We start from the raw sequence: 22,102 nt of genomic DNA on the forward strand, positions 1-22,102 counted from the left end.
ACAATTTTTGGTACGATACGGGGAGAATTGGTACAGACGTCACGAAATTTGATTGCCTAAAGCTAGTCAAATTTCATCCGTACCATGCCAACTTATTTCTTCGTTTATCCATTTACATTACTAGTGTTCATTTTAGGTTTGGTACCGATGACTGAATTTAGACCACTCTAATATATGGCCCAAATGGTTCAAATTTCATCCGTACCAACTTTATCCTTAATGATTTTAATCATTCGTAGTGTAAATCAATCACCTTATGGATGATAACTTTAATAGAGTGTACATTTTATGTTTAATTTCAAATTTTTTAATGAAAATTTTTTTCCAAATCGACGGCAAGTTATACGAACAGGTAGACGGTGTTGCAATGGGCTCTCCACTCGGTCCACTCATGGCGAACGTGTTCATGTGTTCAATTGAAGACAAACTTGCAAAACGCAATCTTGACGCCTTCCCTATACCACCGGTTTGAAAAATTTTTTATTGTTTTTTTTTACACCACGTCTTATTTTAATTCTCATTTTTTTGTTTATTTCACCCCTTATTCGGGCTATCAAGAATGGCCGTCCATTCCATTTCCAACATCTTGGACGATAAGAAGGCTGTTCGGACTTCGGACCGGTTAAACGGCGTATCCAAGTGTGAGATCATGTCAGAGTCAATTTACGTTGTTCACGCATTCTAGTTTGATTGCCAGCTGTCTATATTGCGCGTCTTGCTGAAATGTTCCTACGCCTACGCCTTATAGCGCACTGCATGTCATGCAATAGCAAGTTTTCATTGCTCATCAACACATAATACGTACGATTTTCGTTTTCACGTTGCGAGCTCATCTTACGGTCATGGCTTCTTTTCATTACTCATATCTCCAGTAACAAAGACAGTTTTTGCAGCGCGCCAATCACAGTGGTTTTGAATGATTGAACTGTCAATGCGTTGTGACAACAACAAGTTATTTGATATCACGGACGCGCGGCAAGTGGTCCTCTCAGTTTACATAGATAAATTGCCCAGAACGCGAGTGATTATTCAATGAAGTGTCTACAAATGAAAGATAAGCTGCTTTTGACCGAAAATGCGAATTTGGAAAACGGGTTGGAGTGCGTTTAAAATATCTTCAGTGCTTAGAAGAAGCTCGGATTCGTAAGTCGTGTTTATTCGTTAGACAATGGCCTATTGCGAACTCCTAGGGGAAATTTAAACAACAGTAAGATTCGCTTGGCCGAGTTATGTCAAACGTCTTGCCATGTTCATTTGCGCGATTGCGTCGAATCTTGAAACGTCCACGATGCTGTGGGTTTCTTGTGATAGCATGGATTTTTTGCTTCGTCGTATTTTGTATTATGACATACAACACGCCAGCAATAGGTATGTATATTTCGCTATATCACATGTTTACCTCGTGTTCTATTCGGCCATATTATCGGTTCTCGTGTTATGCAGGCCAAAGTACTTGAGATGTTTTACTGTGTCTACACAAGCGTGAAAATGGTTTCGGTATTAAATCATGGACGGCACACAGACACAGTCGAAGTGGGTATCATGTGTTATTTTAAACTTTATAATATAGGCATAGCCTGCTTGATTTCTCGTTACGTATATGGAATAAGACTAAGCTTCTAAGTCTTGTTTGTATGTTTTTCGGAATAATCTAAGGTCGTTCATTGACACAGTTTAATGCTTCGGCTTAGCCTTAGTCCGGTCTTTAGTTTTATTCTACACATCAACACTGCAGTTTTAAAATATGTCTCTTGCAATATGTGAAAACCGGCATTGTGGCTATTCACACAGTGCGAATTTCGTATTCACCTTTGTCTTTGTGAAACCTAATAAATGATGAAGTCGTTTCTTCTGAATGCGACAGTATAGACTGAATGTCTACATCGTTTGTTCATGCGGAAGCTTATAATTACAAACTTCAAGGTTTTTTAGCAGCGAAGAATATAAATAGCTTTGTAAACCATTCTTAATACTATTAGACGCCAGATTACGAAATCAAGCGCGCTCCGCAATTGTGTATATACCTCCTGCCGCTAGGCTACTGAAGATCAATGGGGCTTCGCAAACACACACATGGTATAATTGCCCTATGTTGTATGTATATCAAGATGAAATTCATGGTCTACTGGCGATGTAGCTACCTCGTACAATATACCGTTAAAGTATAAAACCCTTATATCGTAACTAACAACCTTAACTATATGATGACTAGGAAGCAGAATTTTAACTCGCTTAGAAACCGCAATTACTGCATGAGGTTTCCAGACACCTTATGAGAGACGTACATGATGACATGAACGCCAATGTTGCAAATATGACATCTTTGATGCCCACGCAAGCATTAATATTTTATACTGCAATTGTGTAATGAAGTTCAGGAGATTAAATTTTTTTAGTTCGTACTTCAAATTGGAAAGTGTGCGCCTTATTTCGCTATTGTCAGACTTGTTAGAATATACCGCAATTGTATGAGTAATACAAGTTCGATATTACTGTATATAATATAGAAACCAAAAGAGCATTGTGGTTTTCAATATCATTTTACAACAGACAAGATCTTTCTTAAATTTTTTTGTGAAAAAAAATCTCATAAAATTTCGTGAAGATCGCGATTGTCCTATACATAATTATATGGCTATTATTTTAATAACTCGTACATGTACAATGACAATGTTGTACCGAGATGGAGTCGCTATGAATTCTGCGCAAAACACAGTTGAATATTGAGGAAAGCATGTTTTTTGCTGCCAGATGTTTCATATATTTCCGGCTCTCTTTCAACCTGTCAAAACGTACGATAGGTTTACTGGTATTGTTCCTGTTAAAATATTTAATAACGCTGAAACGTCCTTTTCTAAATCAGATTAAAAACAAACAGAATCGTTGATGCACATTTCAATGTTGTTCCATTTGTCAGCGACCACATCAATATACAATTGCTCAAGACCGATGTAAACTGTCATGTATACACTGACCTTTCAAAGACTCTCTCTTAAACATGTTGACATAAATAATTTTGTTGAAATTTAGAAATAACTGAATTTATATTACGGACGGAAAACTCCTTTTAGACAGGAAAGTCGATTGCAAAACCCTATCTGAATCTGATTGGATTGATACGGTCGCGTAATGCTAAGAAATATATCGTAGCTAATTTCTACGATAATCGTTTTGTTCATTTTCTCTTCCCTTTGTTTCGCCTTGGCCTTGTTGATTTTTATCCGTCTAAATTCGAATTTAAGACGAGTTTCTCGTCCAGACAGGATTCCCAAGACCGGAAAATTTGAAGAAAAAACCCGTCTGTGACCGGTCACTTACATCAGACGAGTTTCCGTTTTAGATGAGTTTTCCGTCTAAGACGAGTTCCCGACCCGTCTCTAATATGGCCTAATATGAATTCGGCTAATTTCGTCTAACTGCTTGCATTTCAAAGATATAGTCATATAGATTCATAACTCTTTACATTTTATAATTGTTTAGTTCATTCAAGCTCTGCAAAACTAAATTAACGTGGTGTTACCATAAACAAACTTCCAAAATGGAATAAAAATTTAATGTTTCCAGAATTTATAACCGGATGATTGACGTGACGTTCATACAATAGCTAGAAACGTTTTAAATTTGTTATTTTTCCTTATGCATGCACGTGATTTTACAGTGACGCGTTTGTCATCAGAACTTTCCATATGCGCGAACGCCGCTTGAAGAAGAAGGTGTTAATAGTGTTCAAACAAAGTGTTATAAAATTACGACATATATCCTTTAGTTCCGAAGTGCATTTAGCCATATACATGCACATATATAGCGCACTTTTTTGTCAGAATATGGTTAGAAAACTTAGAATGAAAAGTTTATCTCATCGCAAAAAACCGCATAGCGCTGGTAGCTTTATATATATCTTTATTTGATTATTTATAATATAATTGTAATGTGAGAATTTGTGATGAGAATTTAATAAAAGTTCCACATAATATAAAACAAATACACCATGCATTCGCTCTCGTTAAATAAGGCTGATCATGATATGAGTGCTTCCATGCATGAATTCAATTTTTCACCCCTCAACTCATTGATTGTCCTTAAACCCGTAAAAGTTCAGAAGTTCACAGCTCACATGTAGATTGGGATAAAGCGAGTGGCCTGCTTATATTAGCCTATAATTAGGGTCTAAATTCAGAGCTTTGGTTTTGTGTGGCGCGGCAATGAGTTGAATTATATCAATATGTATCGATGCAAGCATCAGTTTAATACTTTGTTAGCCGGATGAAGTAGCGATTCTTACATCCAAATATCGTCATGATTTATATTATTCTACACTCTCGTTTCACAATTGAGCGTTGGCAAATCCACTCTGTCAGAGCAACCTTCACACTTAAGCGAGTTATGTCTTATCTTTGAAATGCTTTAGGGTGTACCCTTTGATGATGAATGAGTAAATGACTACACTCCAACACCCTAAAGTAGTGACATTTTGGCTGGATTCTTCATTGTCCTTAGTGACTGTGCATATTTGTTGTTTTCAGATTCCAAATTCCCTTCATTGGCCGGTATTTATGTTAATTTTGTTTCCACCAAACTAAGTGTACATACGTAGGTTAATTAAATTATATGTGGGCCAGACATGTGGTATCAGGTCTGCCACAACTTTTATCAATAGACAATGGCTGACAAACCGGAGACGAATCGTTTTGAAAACATTTATCAATTTATTACTACAAAACAAACATGCATGCATAACCCTGCATTCTATTATATGCGGCACACATGTTGCGATCATAAAACGTTAGTTGTGACAAAATCACAGGCTGAGGGAAAATTGATAAAATAAGATGGAGGCCCCGTGCATGTAATTACAACAGTTTGCAATTAAATTGAGTGCAAGAATGGAAAAAACGCCAAAACACATGCCGATTTTAAACTTCACTTCTCAAGGGCTCGTGCTTATAAAGTAGTTGTAGACAATTTGGGATTTATTTCGAGTGTGCTTCGGAATTTATCCATTGGAATGTTGTTTTTCCAACACTTATCTGAAACTGCTTAAATAATCTTAACGTAAAAGCTTCACAGTCACAGACGTCTTAATCAGATTCTTGAAATGGGCACGCGCAAAATAGCTCCGTGCTTGTTGTTAATTCTGAACGAGTGAAATATACATTATAAATTAATCTAAATTGTACATCTGTTGTGAAGAAATATACCCAAATTAGCCAATGTCAGCCATGTTGAATGTTTCTGCCAAAATCTACTTTGCTGTTTTAAATAGGTCTCTTAAGAGAAGAAGTTCTTCGTCTACGTGAATATAAACTATGACCATTTCGAGTGTTATTGTTTTAAATATGGCTGTATGGCATCTATGGCTGCTGGTTACCCGATATTGAACGAAGCATAAAATGACTTTGAGGTTATGAGGCATTGAAATGGGTGGATAACATTAACCTGCCAGTCGTGTAGTCATCCTAACAATAGCATGCGCGTTTTTGGTCTCAAAAAAATCACTATCCACGGTATATGGATAAGGCTATACAACTTTCGTACAACCAACCTCTGCAATTTAAAACTATCGAGATAGCCTATATACGCGGATAGTGTGTAAAATGGTCTTCTATGATTTGTAAACGAAAACCTGAGATTTTATAGACTTACGAATAAGGCTTCCGAATTGTAATTGTTCGTGGATTGCAAAATACCAATTTGCAAATCAACTCGGAAAAATTCACCTCGGACCTCACTATAAAGCGATGTTTTGATTCAGTTCATGTAAAATACAACGGCGTTTAAACCCTTCATGATTTGCACTTGCATGGAAATATATAAAGGATTGATAGAATAAGAATTCAAAACGCCGGATAGCCACACAAAAGGCGGGAAGCAGATTCAATTAAGTTTAATATCACTTCAATAATACTTTATATATGGCGTTTTAATAAGAGATCTAATTAGTTTGACCGTGGCATTGTTATCGGAGTTCGCCATTTTGGCGCCGTTATTGCGATCATAGTTAATTAAGTACTAAGTAAAGAAAACGTCATGTTTTGGAGAAGAACATTTTCATTGCATGGTATGCACAGTATAAACACTGCAGAGGAAAAGTTTTAAAACAGAAGCCAATATACCAAAACTTTTTGCATGCATTTCATAACTATCATTCGTTTGTTTATGTCTATATCAATAGCCGAAATTTCAAGTTTTCCAAGCGTGAAGAGACCTTGACGATGTTCAATGTTGTAAATTTCAAGGCCGAAATAAATTTTCAGTATATAAGGGTAAATGTCGTTCATGAAAGCCTAGAATATGATATCTAAATAAAAACGACATTTTGAGCCAAAGGAATTTGTCGAAAGGGTTAGTAATTTAGTATCAACAGATATAATACAGAGCACATTTTGTGCGAGGAAAACCACATGATCGAAATTAACACGTGGTAAACTGGAAATCAAAATAAACCAGATTACAATTTCCAAATTGTTGATTTGCCTGATTTATCTCGGAACGTACGTAATAATTGACGTCTTTTTGTTAGCCACTGTTTCAAAATGCGATTTGGCGCCTGCATGACCATAAATGGAATTATAGAACCGGATGTTTATAATTTTTGATAAAGATTAGCTTGAATAATTTGAGGAACGACGGACGAATTTACATTAAATAAATTTTTAAAACGTTGCACAAATTGTTATGTCTACTTATATCCGTATTTTCTAAAATTAGCTGACTGATTAAATTTTCAAAGTCATTCAACAGGCTTTAATAAAATATCACTGTGCGTCTGTGATCTTCAGTAATGTCAGATTATCTTGAATGCTTCCGTCATATTTTCTCTCTATTTTTTAACATATCTTCTGAGTATTCTATACCGACATCTAATTTAGGAATTGCTTTTCATGTTTTCCAGATCTTTTCCTATATAAGCTTTGCCACAAAAGTAGCACTGAATAATCTTCTGCTACATATCGTGAGAAATAACCTTCATCGTATGTACCATAATATCCACTCGTGGTCTTTTAACAAAGAAAATCTCGAGTTTTATCCATAACCAGCTAACATCATTTACCATGCATGCATGATATACACAAATTTAGAGAGCATTTGCATGTTTATCCACCTCTTTCTACTATCCTGGATAAGGGTGTTTAGCTTAAGTTCAAAATAGAAAGCAAGTCTATCGTTTTACTCAACAAGCAAACTAAATATTTTTAACCTTAATACAAAGATATACTGTTTAAAACTACATATTCAGTGCGTAATATTCAAGTTCACTCATTCAAGAGAGATGTAAGAATGCATGTTATTTAATTTTGACTTATCCACTGTTTAAGCTAAACGGGCTGGATACAACCGGCCCCTGTTAAGAAAGACTTGGTGCTCCACAGCATTCCTATTAAAATTTGGCTTTTTTCTGGTGGAAGGAAATGGGGTCAAAAGCCGCACAGCATTATAATCTCAGAATCGCGGAAATTTGTTCATGTAGCTATAAAGATTTGGCCGTATATTTCCACTCTGGAAACGAAATTCTCCTTTGGGTCATGCAGATAGGACAGGAAAGTTTCCTTGGCTTTGTATAAAAGACGTCTGAGTACTCACTTCCTGTCCGAGCCGACACAAAGGAGAATTTTCCTGAGTGGAATCTAGCCTTAATCCGGGCTCGTGCATGGATACGTTTTCATAAGAGCTTGCGTACTTAGTCTCACATATTTTTTAATTGCGTACAAGAAATACAACTACTTCAAACCTTGAGCTTAATTGATATAGAATTCAACACTCCATCAAGACTGGTAATTTTATTAAATCTCGTCTATTAACACCGGAATTACAGATATTTCCTTGGTCTAACGAGAGTTTACGAGAGTCGTCATTATTAATCTTCCTAAGGATGGTGTGATATTTGCAGTCACATGCAAGCATTTACAATTAGTGTCAGCACTTATACATTTTTCGCCTGATTGTAGACTGATTTTGTTGGGAAAGTTAAGTGTGTTTCTGCACTAATTTTTAGAGGGGACATCTCTATGGTGCATGGAGGGGGGTATTATTATTAGTTATAGACCTTGAACAAGACGATTTTTGGGCAAATACCCCGGGTTCAAGGTCTATACAACGACTGCAATTACAAATAAACCTCGTTATAATCTTTTTATTTCTTATTTGACTTCCGTTTCTTCTTGTTGACCTGCAGATTCCGCCATATTTGCTGACAAAAATTTTCTTTTCAGACAGAACAGTGAACCAACACAACTTTGATGAAAATGGGTCAGGAAATTACGTAAGATTGGGGAATGATAACAACATTCAAGAAACTTACACCAGATCTCGCAAAGCTGCGCTTATTATCCACAAATGCACGAAATCGGCCACTCCTAAAATGGTCAACTATATTACGCGGTATCTCGAAAGTTTCCGAATTCATTACGTAATCACCCGAACGGATGATCGTTTACTCGTCGATCTGAAGTACGAGATGAGAAAAGACTCTAGCAAGGCAAAATACTCCTTGATCATTTTCTACGAGTTTCAGACGTTTTTGTCTCTCAGCCAACTAGCTAGAGACGTTATAGACAATTATTGCGCGAAATTTAAGGCGGGGCAAATATTTTTCGCTGGTAACAATTACGGGAAAATTTCGGAATTTAATTTGGAGATAAAGCGGGTGGAGAAAGACAGAACGCACAGCTTGCGAATTAACCCTGATTCAAGAATTCTCTGGATGACAAAGCCCGGTGTCGAGGCGGCAAAACCTTCCAGAACGCGTTTAACTTATATTCGGGCTTACCCGTTCGATGATCGGTACGAGACGGTGGCATATCTTCTCCCTGCGGGTGGCGCTGAAAAGGCGCGGGTTAACGTTCGTGGAGAAAATACTAAAGTCGCAATGCTATTGGATAATGGGAAAAATGCGGGAATCAAAAGGATATTTACGACTCTTAATTCTGCCTTCTTTTTATACGGCTTGCTTTTTTTGGATGCTTTGAAATATCTGTATGTTCTACCGCCGAAGTACACACTACAAAGATATATACAAGTTGATATTGATGATATATTTATTGGAAAAACTTCAATGAGACTGAAAAAAGGTGATGTTAAGGTGAGTCGCTCTTAGACATTTTGCATGACAATGACATTGACATACAGAATTGTAGAAAACATTACACAAAACTCATATGTATTTATTATACACTCTGTCAGTAGTGCAAATCTAAATAGAAGTTGTTAGGCTTGAAGTATTAGGAAGGATATTGAAAGCTACAGCCCGTTCTAATGCTTTCTCGCTCACTTAAATTTTCACTCATGCTGTGTGACAAGTGTATAAGAACATAAATTGGTACCCGTACCCAAGTGCAGTATAAGTGCTCAAGCTACCAATAAAAATGCAGAGATCGATTGAAATTGTTACGGGCATCCAATTAAACCGTGCCGTTCCAAGAAATTCAATGTACAGTATTGCAAATTGTAGATTACTAGTTGTGAAGCACGCAAATTGTAGATCACGAGTTCTGGAGGATCGCAAATTATAAATCACGAGTTGTGAAGGATCGCGAATTGTAGATCACGAGTTATGACTGATCGCAAATTGCAGATCACGTGTGAGTTTTGACGGATTGCAAATTGCAGATCACGTTTGAATTGTCAGTTGTGACGGATCGCAAATTGCAGATCACGAATTATAAAGGATCGCAAATTGTAGATCACGTGTGAGTTGTGACTGAAAGCATATTGTAGATCACGAATTATGAAGGATCGCAAATTGTAGATCACGTGTGAGTTGTGGCAGATCGCAAATTGTACATCACTAGTCATGAAGGATCGCAAATTGTACATCACTAGTCATGAAGGATCCCAAATTGTACATCACTAGTCATGAAGGATCCCAAATTGTAGATCACGAGTTGTGAAGGATAGAAAAAGGATCACGAGTAAAAAAGTGTTGAAATTTCAGAGTTATGTTTTTTGAATCTGACTTCTGTATTTCGACGCCAAAATACCGTAAACCAACTTTTCGTTAGTGAAAAAACAAACAGCACGTCCATTTAAAAAGCAGTTGAGTAAAGTTAATTTACTCAATGAAGAGCGATTTTTAGTTCATCTTACCAGTGTGCGTAAATCTGTAAACATATAATAATATATATAAATTTATTAATATATATAAATTTATAAAATGCATAGCTACTCACTGTATTTGAGCTATTCTGCAATATGATTGGCCGAGATACCAACCGTATATATCACCCGTATGAGTTGCAAAAACAAAATGGCCGATTGCTCAAGAGTGATGAAGAAGAAATTAAAATACACTTGAAATTCAGTCCCAGAGATGTAATAATATTTAACGAAAACGAGCTTTTTGTTCATGAATACGGGCTTTTAAATTTATATTCTCATGTAGAAATTCAACACACCCTTAAAGCCTTAAAAGCGGGACTATAGATATTTTTTTTGCAGTTTATTTATTGTGGAAGGAAGGAAGATTTAAAGAGACGATTATATATAACTTCAAAATTTTTACAAATAAGAAAATAAAAATGCATTGTTTCTTTTAACACTGGTTTGAATGTAATCTGGGTCTAAAGCCAAGGACTCAAAGTTGAACTTGCTGTTGTGGGCTACATATGTATTTGTATTCCCTCACGTTTTTCGTTATGAGATTCAAGTTAAACGCCAACTTTTCCTCTTTTTCTGTAGGACTTACTGCAAACCCAGAAGTTACTGCAAAGAAAGATACCGGGTTTTCAATTCCAGATTGGTTTCAGTGGCAAAGGTTACGGCAGGGGGTCTGATGCTGAGGATGAAGGTGATAACGAACTCATTGCGCATGCGTCGTCGTTTGCCTGGTTCTGTCATATGTGGGATCATGAACAAGCACATAAGTTTGACAACTTGACCGTGCTCACCGCTCTAATGGAGAAAAACAGGAGATTTGCAAAGGTACAATCTATTTGAGAATTGCGAGATCTCTAGAAAGATGTTACATGGTTATTTCAGAAAGCATTATGTGTCGAGATTTATGTTTACAGCCACCGTAAAACCTCGCGAGGCAGTTAGCTCAGCCCGAAAACCATCAGCACACGTGAGAAACTTTAGCCTCAGAACATTATTGTTTCTTTCTTTAGAAACACAATATTGCAATAAATAGTGGTTACGCAGTCAGTTCACATCACTCAGGCGTCTATCCTGTGCAGGAATCGCTTTATCAGGCATGGAAAAACGTTTATGAAATTAGCGTTACGTCTACGGAGGAATATCCAAATCTCAAACCAGCTTGGCGGAGGAAAGGATTCCAGCATATGGGAATTAAGGTACAATGCTTATTTCGGAAGAACTTTTATGATGTTTTTTGAGAGAAATGTCCATTTTTGAAAGTTGTCTGTGTTAAAGTGGTTTCCATACTAGAGCGATACCCACAGGAAAAATTTGCAAATCATTACAGAGTTGCAAATTGAAATTGTATTAGATTGGTGTTAATATTAGAGAGACCCACATTATAATCTTTAAGGCGATTCTCCATTACCTCCGCTCCGCCCGTGCGGGCGAAGCGCGCTTTGTTTTTCAGTCCCGTCACGGTCCCATGGACAGATTTTCAAAAGCCGCTTCGCCCGCGCGGGTGAAGCGGACGTTAATGGAGAATCGGCTTAAGGCGATTCTTCATTACCGTTCGCTTCACCCGCGCGGGCAAAGCGGCCTTTGAAATTCTGCCGATGCGACCGTGACGGGTCTAAAAAACAAATAGCGCTTCACCCGCGCGGGCGTAATGGAGAATCGCTGGTCGAATTATGCAGGTCGTAGCTAGACCGCTTAATTAGGAGAGGGTGTATATTCACATACTCATACCGTGGGAACAATAGCGTACAAAAAAATCAGTCGCGTGTGTTGTAGACGAGCAATTGGAGATAAAATTTGGTGATAATATACGAACAGCCATGACGAACAACACCACAAAGCAAAGTGTACTGCACAATCTATCGGTCAACGATAAAGACAAGCTTATTTGGTCGGGTTCATTCGATGCTCTACAACAATTTGTCGAAGATGTGCTAGATTTATCTGGTGGAAAATGGTCTTCTCCTGGGGGAGACGCGAAGGCATACGAATGTGAAGAGGTATCAATCCGATGGTATCCGAAAACAAAGTCGATTACAGTTAGCGGGAAGGACAAAGACCAGATCGAAGAAAAGCTAAACTCTGTCGCTTCAATATCAAAGCGACTACCTGCAGTAAATATCAATCCTGCAAATGATGAATACTTAAATAATCAGCTGCAAGATCTAAAGAAGGAATTTATCGAAAACTTCGCAGCCATAAACTCTACGCTACTAGAACATTCTAAAGAGTTGAAAGATTTAAAAAACCCGGAGACGGAAAACGAGCTATGTAGGCTCCGAAGAGAAAATCTCGAACTTAAAGACCAAAACGAAGCCCTGACTGAGAGGGTAAATAATCTAAGCCATACTATCTCAGACCTGTATGGAAAAATGAAGGCTGTCGAGGAAGAAAAAGCAAGTTTAATAACCTCTATACGGTTGTTATACTCCGATTTAAAACCTGAGGAAACCAATCAGCCATCCCACCGACAAGCCGAGAAACAAGTCGATGCTAATGACCTAAGTAAATGCCACTCAATCCCGCTTCAAAATCAATTTTCTTCACTCAGCGTCGAGGAAGCTGACAAAATTACATCAGCGTCAACGAAAGGTACTGAAAATCAATCTTCTGGGAAGCGCGTAAAAGAGGAAATAGTTGTTATAGGGGATTCGATAGTCAAACATATTGACCCGAGAAAACTTACAAAGAAAAAAGTTCATAAATTTACATACCCAGGGAAAACCACTGAACAAATTGAAAAGGAACTAAATTCTATTAATATCCAATCAACCCCCTCCCACGTAATTGTTCACGTTGGGACAAACAACATCCCAACGGATTCAACCGAAGTATGTGCGAAGAAAATGGAAAACCTTGTCGTCAAAATTAAAGCGAAATTTCCAGACTCAAAAGTTGGTCTTTCAGGAATTACGTTAAGACAGGACATTGAAGCAGCTACAAGCATCCAGGAAGTCAACAACAAACTCAAAGAAATATCTGCCAAGCATAAGGTCGCTTTTATAGACAACTCCTCTATAGATAATACATGTCTAAACGGGAGTAATTTGCACCTTAATGGTAAAGGTTCAGCATTTTTAGCCACTCACTTTATTAAATTTCTAAGAGGAGAACATCATTCAAGACCACGTAGCCGTTCTGGTGAGGATTTTCGCACGTCGACTCTCAACCAAGTAGGGGACCTGCTGAAAGCGATTCTCGCAGGGACATCTCGAACAATAATATGTTAACTTCAACAAGGTGTGATCCGGGTTCTGAACCATGCCATCAGATGAGTAACAAATCAGATAAGTCAATATTAAATGAATTAAATAGCTTGAAGGGTATAAAAATTGCATGTTTAAACATCAACAGTCTTCCAAAGCATATTGATGAGCTTCGAATTATTATGCAGAATAAGCCCTTAGATATTCTAGCAATTAATGAGACTAAAATTGATGATTCATTTTCGGAGAATGAAATTAGCCTTGTCGGATATCACCTAATTCGAAAAGATCGTAATAGGTACGGAGGCGGTGTACTTTTGTATGTCCGTGACACCATACCCTTTACCGAACGAAAGGACTTGCTAACATGTTCACTAGAAATGATATGCATAGAAATCAGTAGACCATGTAGTAAGTCGATTCTAGTAAGTACATGGTATAGACCTCCCAATTCAGATGTACAGGTATTCGACGACTTTGAAGTTTTTCTTAGCAAATGCGACTTAGAGAACAAAGAACTAATACTTTTAGGTGATTTAAATTGTGACATCAGCAAATCTCCTCCTGATCCCCACACGCGTAGATTACAATTTTTATTGTCTCTTTACCAATTTGATCAACTAATTAAAGAGCCTACAAGGGTAACGAAAACGACAGCTACCCTGATCGATCTGTTTATCACGAATAAGAAGCAAAATTTTGCAAAATCAGGAGTTATCCATCTAGGTATATCAGATCACAGTTTAATTTTTGCTGTTAGGAAACATTGCGCTTTTAATTCTCGACAAAACGTAACATATGCTCGAAATTTTAAAAATTTTAATGCTACTGATTTCCTTAATGATCTCTCCCAGATACCCTGGGAAAATGTGGCACAGCATGACGATCCAAACACTTGCTATCGAATATGGAGGTCCTATTACTTGCAAGTACTCGATCTGCATGCACCGTTAAGACGCATGAGGGTTCGGGGCAATTCCCTCCCTTGGATTACTCCAAATATTAAAAAGCTAATGCGAATGAGAGATTTTCATAAAAAGAGAGCTGTAAAATTTAAATCTCAAATCCACTGGGCTAAGTATAAAGAAACTCGCAATAAAGTTCACTCAGAAATGTATAAGGCAAAAAAAAACTTTTTCTGCAAAAAAATTGAAGATTGTGCTCTGGCAAAAGACCCTAAACAAAGCTGGAAGCTAATTAACGAACTTCTGGGGAAAAATAATAGAGCGAACAATATTTCCCAGTTAAAAATAGGCGAAAATATTATTTCTGACGATATAAAAATGGCAGAGTCCTTTAACGAACACTTCGTGAGTATTGGGGCTAAATTAGCCGCCGAAATTGAGAATAATTTCTTGGACCCAAGTTGGTCAGAAAATGTCAATTCCCAATCAGATATACAATTTAGATTTTCAGAAATTAATGTGCATGATGTATTCCTTCAGTTATATAGACTTAAAACATCAAAATCGACAGGCATTGATACTATTCCAGCAAGGGCACTCAAAATTTCAGCTGAAGTAATTAGCCCATCATTAACGTGGATATTTAACCTCTCGATTAGAACTGGAATCTATGTAGACGAATGGAAAAAAGCTTGGGTTCTACCGATTTTCAAATCTGAAGACAGACAAAAGTGCGAAAATTATCGCCCAATTTCAATTTTACCAATTATTAGCAAAATTTTTGAGCGTTCTGTTTTCAACCAATTGTATGAATTTTTGAGTGAGAACTCTTTGCTTTCTAAGTATCAATCTGGATTCCGCCCAAAGAATTCGACTTTGACTGCACTTATTCAAATGTGTGAAGCATGGTACGAAAATATAGATAATGGCGACTTGAATGGTGTAGTTTTTCTTGATATTAGGAAAGCTTTTGATTCAATTAATCACAATATCTTATTGCACAAAATGAAAGAGCAATTTGGAGTTTCAAATATTGAATTGAAGTGGTTTGAATCTTATATTTCTGATAGGGAACAAGTATGTTTTGTCAACGGCACGATATCAACGCCAAAAAAGATAGTCTGTGGGGTTCCTCAGGGATCCATCTTAGGACCATTATTGTTTTTACTTTACATTAACGATCTCCCAGATTGTCTCGATAACACCACCCCGTGCTTATATGCTGATGATACGCAGATGTTTTCAACAGCAAAGGATTCAGCAGAACTTATCTCCAAGTTAAATAGCGATTTGAATAAAATCAGCCAGTGGCTAAAAAGTAACAAATTACAGCACCATTCAACCAAAACTAAATTTATGTACGTTGGATCAAAGCATAATCTTCTTAAGATCAATGATGATATTCCTGTAATGCTAAATAGCAAACCTATTCCCAGAGTATATTCAATCTCTTGTCTGGGCGTTACCCTTGATGAAACATTAAGTTGGGAAGAACACATTGAAACGATTTGCAAAAAAGTTGGGGCAGGTATAGGAACGTTAAAACGCGTCAAGCCTTATGTTCCTGGAAACATGTTGCAATCGATTTATAAAGCTTTGATACAACCCTATTTCGATTATTGCTCTCCCCTTTGGGATACCTGCAACAAGACATTGAAAGATAAGCTGCAAAAATTTCAAAATCGAGCAGCTCGAATAATAGCTGGCGCTAGCTATGAAATTAGGTCTGCAGATATTCTTCGGGCACTTGACTGGGAAAATTTAGATTCCAGACGAAGTATGACCAAGGCAGCATTATTATATAAAATTTTGAATGATTATACCGCACCTAATTTGAAAGAATTATTCATCAGGAGGAATCTTTTGCAAAATAATTATGACCTCAGAAACTGTCACATTGATTTGGCTCTTCCAAAACCGAGACGAGAATTTCTGAAAAAAAAGTTTTAAGTACAGTGGTGCTAAACTTTGGAATAATCTTTCGCAAGAAGCTAAGGAAGCGCAATCTATTTATTCTTTCAAAAACATTGTAAAGCAAATGAATTGTTAAATAGAATTAAGATTCAATCATGTATAGATCTTAGCATACGGCCGGATCACACCAACTTAATCTATTTTCTTTCTTATATATTTCTCTTTTGTAAATAGCTATGTAGATATATTATTATCTTTTGTAAATGTTCTATTGTGTTTTGGACGCCCCTTATGGAAACCAACTTTTGTTGATAAGGCTAGCGTCATTAAAGAAGGTTTTACATACATACATACATACATATGACGAATGTATGAATACACCCCCCCACACACAATTAAGCGTCTAGTCCCGGCCATGGTCATATCCACGCTATAGAGGAATGTCCTATACTACAGTATTTGTAGCTGGCGCAGCGAGCGAACCTGAAGCGAGCGAGCAAGGCAGCACTCCTAATAGGAGAGAAAATCTCCATTTTACTATGCGCGTTGCATTAAAGGAATACTAAATGGTTTTCCGTGCAGGATTGCGTGATACTACACGCGGGAAATTGCGAGACTTTTGGAAAGCGTGAAAGAGCACGAGCCGTAATTTTCTTTATAAAATAACTACAATAAGACGACGGTCAAATTTCCCGCGCGAAGCAGCATTGTAATTTTTCCATGCAGGATTGTCTCATACTGCACGCCAACGAACCGATCAAATTGCGTGTTTCATTGTAGTTATTATATAATTTGTATTCTTTCATTCTTTCTTATACATGACATCGGAGTTGATCAAGATTTCTTCTCGTTTAGGTGTTACCAAGACAAACGTGCAATATCTATACTTCAACAAACTTTTTCCGAGATATTCAGGGTGGGAAACCAACATTGGATCACATGGTCGAAGGTGGTGAAATCTTTGAAACAATATTGCGAAATCCGGTAAGATTTGTGCGTTCCTCTGAGAATCAAATTCTTGATTGTAGGTGAAGGGAATACTTTTGTAAGTCTCTTCGGACGACATACGATGTTTCTCTTCGATTTGTCGCTCCCTTTTATCGAACTTTAACCTTACCTTTGTTAGGAAGTGTGCTATACGTTGTTCAGTGACTGTAAACGTTTTAGGTTTCGATCTTTATGACCCACATGACGAATTATGCGAACGACAGGCTGGCGCCATATTTGTTTAAGAAACTGGTGAAATTCGTACAACGCTGGACCAATTTGAAACTGATGTCGGCGACTCCAAAGCAATTGGCCGAGATATACTTTGAGATTTTTCCTGATGAGATCACACCTGTATGGCAGGTGAGTAGTGCATTGCTACCAAAACGTGGCATAGATCTAATGCAGCGCTCTTCTGCTCAAAAAGAAAGGTGCTAAATTTTAACTGTTTTAAATCAAGTGGCATACTCAAGTAGATATTATATAATTATGGACCTTCAGCAATACTGGATCAGTGAAAAGAAATGAGTAATTAAAGGTCAATGAGAGTTTTAGACATCGTTCACGTTTTGTTTACAACTGCAAATCTCCGATTTTCACTTCCTTTGTGGATCACAGTTTTCAGAATTGTTCCTATAAGCATAAACCCAATGTTTTCAAATTACAGCTCATTAAATTTATACGATTGATAACAACTCTTTACCGTGGCATTTATATTTAAAGGAGTGTTTTGGCTGTGTAGTCGACATGCTTAAGGTCTCTATTGTTTTGAGTAGCTAGAAGCGATCACAGAAGCCATTGTAACCCCGTCTTAACATTCTCTACGATTACTGTCATCTCGATAGTATGTGAAAGTGGCTGTCAATGGGTTTTTTCCCTAGAATCCGTGTGATTATAATCGACATTTAGCGATATGGCCTATCGATAAGAGTTGTTCGCGCCTTCCATCCCTGCTGGTCATCGGACCTCCTCACGGTGGCCACGAATTGTTAGGCAAGTTCCTGCAAGTACATCCCAGGATGAGAGGAACCCAACAAGGTGATCTTGGGAACATAGAGACAAACTTTTTCAGCAGCGACAACTATCTTAAAGGGCTTGATTGGTAAGAAATTTGACTTGTTTTTTTGTAAATCTCGACCTTTATCTTCCATCATGGCTCCATTTTTTTTCGCTAATGAGCTATGTTAGTTCATTTGAAACTTGGAAGGTATTGTTCCTACGGCATGTAAACATATAAAAATATGCATCCCAAATGTAACAATCTAGCTGCCCTATTGTTCCACACGAAATTTATTTAATTTCGACGTTCCTTACAGACCGTTCATACGAAAACATTAGAAGAAGATTGGCACTAGCTCTAGGCCATTTTATCTTCCAACACGACGTATGATTAAGCTTTCGTTCCACTTCTTTAGAAAATCATTGCAATCCACCGACATTAAATGCCCAATATATGACCAGGTTTACGATCAGTTGCACAAGACTAACTTAGTATGCAGTCTTAATTTACATCTATTCATTCTGTTAAGGTACATGAACTTTTTTCCAAAACAAACAGAGCTTTACGAGAAGATTTTCGAAGTGAGCAGCACGTACTTCGAAAGTACTGTGGCAAGTTATCGTGCAAACTCCTTACTAAAGATTGCCAAAATAATCATTGTTTTACCTGATCCTGTTCAGCGAGCGTACAGGCATTACATGGTAATCTACTTGATATATATTTTTGCCCAGCACGCCAGCACTATAAACTTAATAGTATATACTTTGAAAATAACTGTACGGTGTACAACAGTCCTAAAAAACAACATGCAGATTTTATGGGGGAAAATTAAACAAAGGTCGGATTCCATTGAAGAGAGTTCAACCAGGAATGACTTGCGAACACTTTGAGAAATCTATATTACTAGCGTGTAAAAATAATTTTGTCCATCCACCTATAAAAGTGGTTTTTCGCAAGGCAGATATTTTCGTTTGAGCAAAATTAATTGCTCGATTTTCCTTTCAATTGTAATCGGTTAAATGGATTCGCTGCATTCCACTTCTTACAATTGATGGAAAAATTTCGTTTCATTAAAATCTCGCATGGAAACTGCTTAGATATTAAGGCAAGTCCTATTCACACATTTTTTGCCCGTTTATTATTTATGTGTCAGCATAACGTTTTTTGTTTTCCTTCAGTATTTAAAGAACAACGGTGTTTCTTCGGTGGCGCAGAAATATACATTTGAAGAATTTCTTATGGAGAAAAGCAAATCATCCGAAGCCAAGTCGTTAAGAAATCAGCTGTTAACTAACGGACATTATGCTAATCATTTAACACGTTGGATGTCGTACTACAGTTCACAGCAGGTTGATACTTTATATAACACGCCCTATTTTAATGAGATCGCAAGATACCATAGCTGACCGGACGATGTGCAAGTCGGTCCTGTATGAGTGATTCGGAAATCCATTATATATTTATTCAGCTCATTTAGAACAGTCTGGTGCGTGAATGTGCATCACAAATTTAAGCAAAACGACATCAACGACTATTAACATTCCCAGTTTAATTCTCGCACGTCGGAATCATCAGCCATAATTAATTTTAAGCTGATTCTCATGGGTCCCATGAAAGTCGATCGGTGATGGTTATTGTGCTTTCTTGTTTTGACAAAATTCATTCAAAATAACAGACGCTTTAATTGTCAATGATCACCGTCAATAACCATCGTCGATGACGGCTGATATATGATAATTCGGCTTTAAAACTAATACACACTAGTCCAATTTCGTCTGTCTGAGGACAATTTGCCCAAATGCATTTTCTGTCCAAAAAGATATAATGGATTCCCGATTCTTAGGAACTAATGTGAAACAGACGTTGACAATCAGACTTTGGCACATCATTATGTAATTACAAATGGTTGGAAATCTTTAACGAATAATTGCCGTTTATTGTAGGTGATGATCATCAGCGATGACGATCTAATAAATCATACAAGAACTGTCCTTAATAATATTCAAGATTTTGTCAATATTGAGAAACCGATCAACTACAATCAACTTCTGAGGTACGTAAACAAGAAGATTTTTTTAATTATTTAGCGCTTTTCCTGACATTCTTTTTCGTCCCAGATAATCACTTTATTAAGTTATCATACGAAATATTTCCATAGTATACTCTGTATTTTTCTTCCATTGATTTGTGGATTGCAAAGCAAAGCCCGACATCAAACATCGAAAGCCTTAAATTGTGTCCACGGAATTCACTTCCTGGCTACTCAAATCACGTCAAAAGCGAATGTAGACTAACGCCTGTATTCAAAAAGCTCACTCACACTCACACTCATTGAGTGTGACATTTAAATTTTGTTAATGCTGATCAATGAGAAAGTTTTTTCTGAATGGATGGAAAGATATAAGGTAAATTACTGAAAATCAAGCCCCTACTCGACTGGAAATACCGCCATGGAAACGTAATGAGAAGATTAAGATCTCTCACTCAATGAGTTTGAGTTTGAGTGAGCTTTTAGAATACAGGGGCCGGTTGTTCAAAAGCCGGTTAACGCTAACCCAGGGTTAAAAATGCCTAACCCAGGGTTAAATTTTAAACCTTGGTTGATTTGCGTTGCACAAAGCTCGGTTAGCGTTAACCCTGGGTTAAAATTGATAAAAAAATTAACCCTGCTAGCTAGATGGGTTAACTTTTTAATCCTGGGTTAACTTCGATTCAAAATGGATGAATAAGCAGCTGAAACACGTAAACACGTATAATTCGTCATGAATTAAACACTTTTCAAAGGTTTTACGAATAATTTCGACAGCAAAGAATTATTTAAGTTTGACTTTGTTCGATTTCAGCTGATGTATTGATTTATTTATCTTCGCTTCAATGCAATACACAATAAATGAATACAACCATACAAATTGAAAGATCGTAATCGAAATATTTGTTTCGGATGCCAAAATTCGATTATTTTGATTGGCAGCAAGTGGTAAGGCTACGTTTGTTCCTGAATTTTGAATAATCCAAGAATGCCTGAATTTTTAAAATAGATTGTTTATCATACAAAAAGGCCTTTCATTTCCAATCTTTCCAAAATTCCATCCACGGAAATTGCTGTTCAAAACAACGTCCCTTCGACCCTGCCCTCACGGCATATAATCTTTCGACTGACAATATATCCTCGTCGGGTAAAGTTTTGACCCTCGTTTATAGACCAATCGAAAACGTTCTTATATCCAATTTAGTCGTTAAAATACATTTAATCTTATAGTTAAATATTTTAACCCTGGGTTAACTAACCCTACCTCTAACCCAGCTTTGAACAACACAGTTTTAACCCAGGTTTAGCTAACCTAGGGTTAAGGATTTTAACCCAGGTTTAGCACTAACCCAGGGTTAAATTTAACCTGCTTTTGAACAACCGGCCCCAGGCGTAAAATGCTCTTTCACAAATTTTGTCGTTTATAAGAAAATTTCTTAGCCAGCTTAAAAGGCGTGTACTATAGAATTATATATAAATTTACCCTACTATATAGAGAGGAAATCGATCGTATTATATGCAAATATGAAAAACAATTTTATTGGATGGAAATTTTACAACATTCGTGTTTTGGTGCCTCGTCAACTGGTCTCGCTATACATCAGCAAACTTTTCATTTCATTCAGGGTTATATTTAACCTGGTAATTTGGCTTATATGAACACTGCCATGCAGGTTAGAGGATTTGTGCGGTTAAAATTCCTTTATCGTTCATTCAGATATGATACAAGAGAACACATGTACTGTCCTCTGAACAGCAATACCGTTGAAGAATGTTATGGCTACAAGGACAGACATTGCAGTGAAATTAGTGTGAAGGCGAGAGAGTATTTACAAAACTATTATGCAAAGCACAACAAGAATTTACTACGGTTGAATCAAAAAGTACAATTTACTGTGCCAAAGTGGCTTAAAGTTTATGGATAATCCTATATGATGCCTTTTAGAGAAATATTAAATGTACATAAATTTTA

The 22,102-nt window shown here is 37.0% G+C and overlaps 1 protein-coding gene across 1 annotated transcript; it reads left to right on the forward strand.

Annotated features, from left to right (window-relative positions):
• Positions 1-909: 909 nt before the first annotated feature.
• On the forward strand, positions 910-22,096 carry LOC114538588 (bifunctional heparan sulfate N-deacetylase/N-sulfotransferase 4-like). The gene is made up of 11 exons (XM_028559720.1): positions 910-1,368; positions 8,211-9,079; positions 10,675-10,917; positions 11,103-11,288; positions 16,970-17,098; positions 17,282-17,464; positions 17,983-18,203; positions 18,631-18,802; positions 19,280-19,450; positions 20,045-20,154; positions 21,848-22,096. Exons 1-11 carry the CDS (start codon positions 1,230-1,232, stop codon positions 22,053-22,055), a joined length of 2,631 nt encoding a protein of 876 aa, XP_028415521.1. The 5' UTR covers positions 910-1,229; the 3' UTR covers positions 22,056-22,096.
• The last annotated feature ends 6 nt before the right edge of the window (positions 22,097-22,102 follow it).

This window comes from Dendronephthya gigantea, unplaced genomic scaffold, assembly GCF_004324835.1.
Source record: "Dendronephthya gigantea isolate DGI-Jeju-01 unplaced genomic scaffold, DenGig_1.0 000189F, whole genome shotgun sequence".
NCBI classification, from domain to species: domain Eukaryota; kingdom Metazoa; phylum Cnidaria; class Anthozoa; order Malacalcyonacea; family Nephtheidae; genus Dendronephthya; species Dendronephthya gigantea.

Excerpts from the sequence above, each read along its gene's own strand:
- LOC114538588 (XM_028559720.1), top strand. The coding sequence starts at position 1,230 with ATGTCAAACGTCTTGCCATGTTCATTTGCGCGATTGCGTCGAATCTTG. Across the intron at positions 9,080-10,674 it reads TGAAAAAAGGTGATGTTAAG|GACTTACTGCAAACCCAGAA; the intron begins GTGAGTCGCTCT and ends CTTTTTCTGTAG. Across the intron at positions 17,465-17,982 it reads AGATCACACCTGTATGGCAG|AATCCGTGTGATTATAATCG; the intron begins GTGAGTAGTGCA and ends TTTTTTCCCTAG.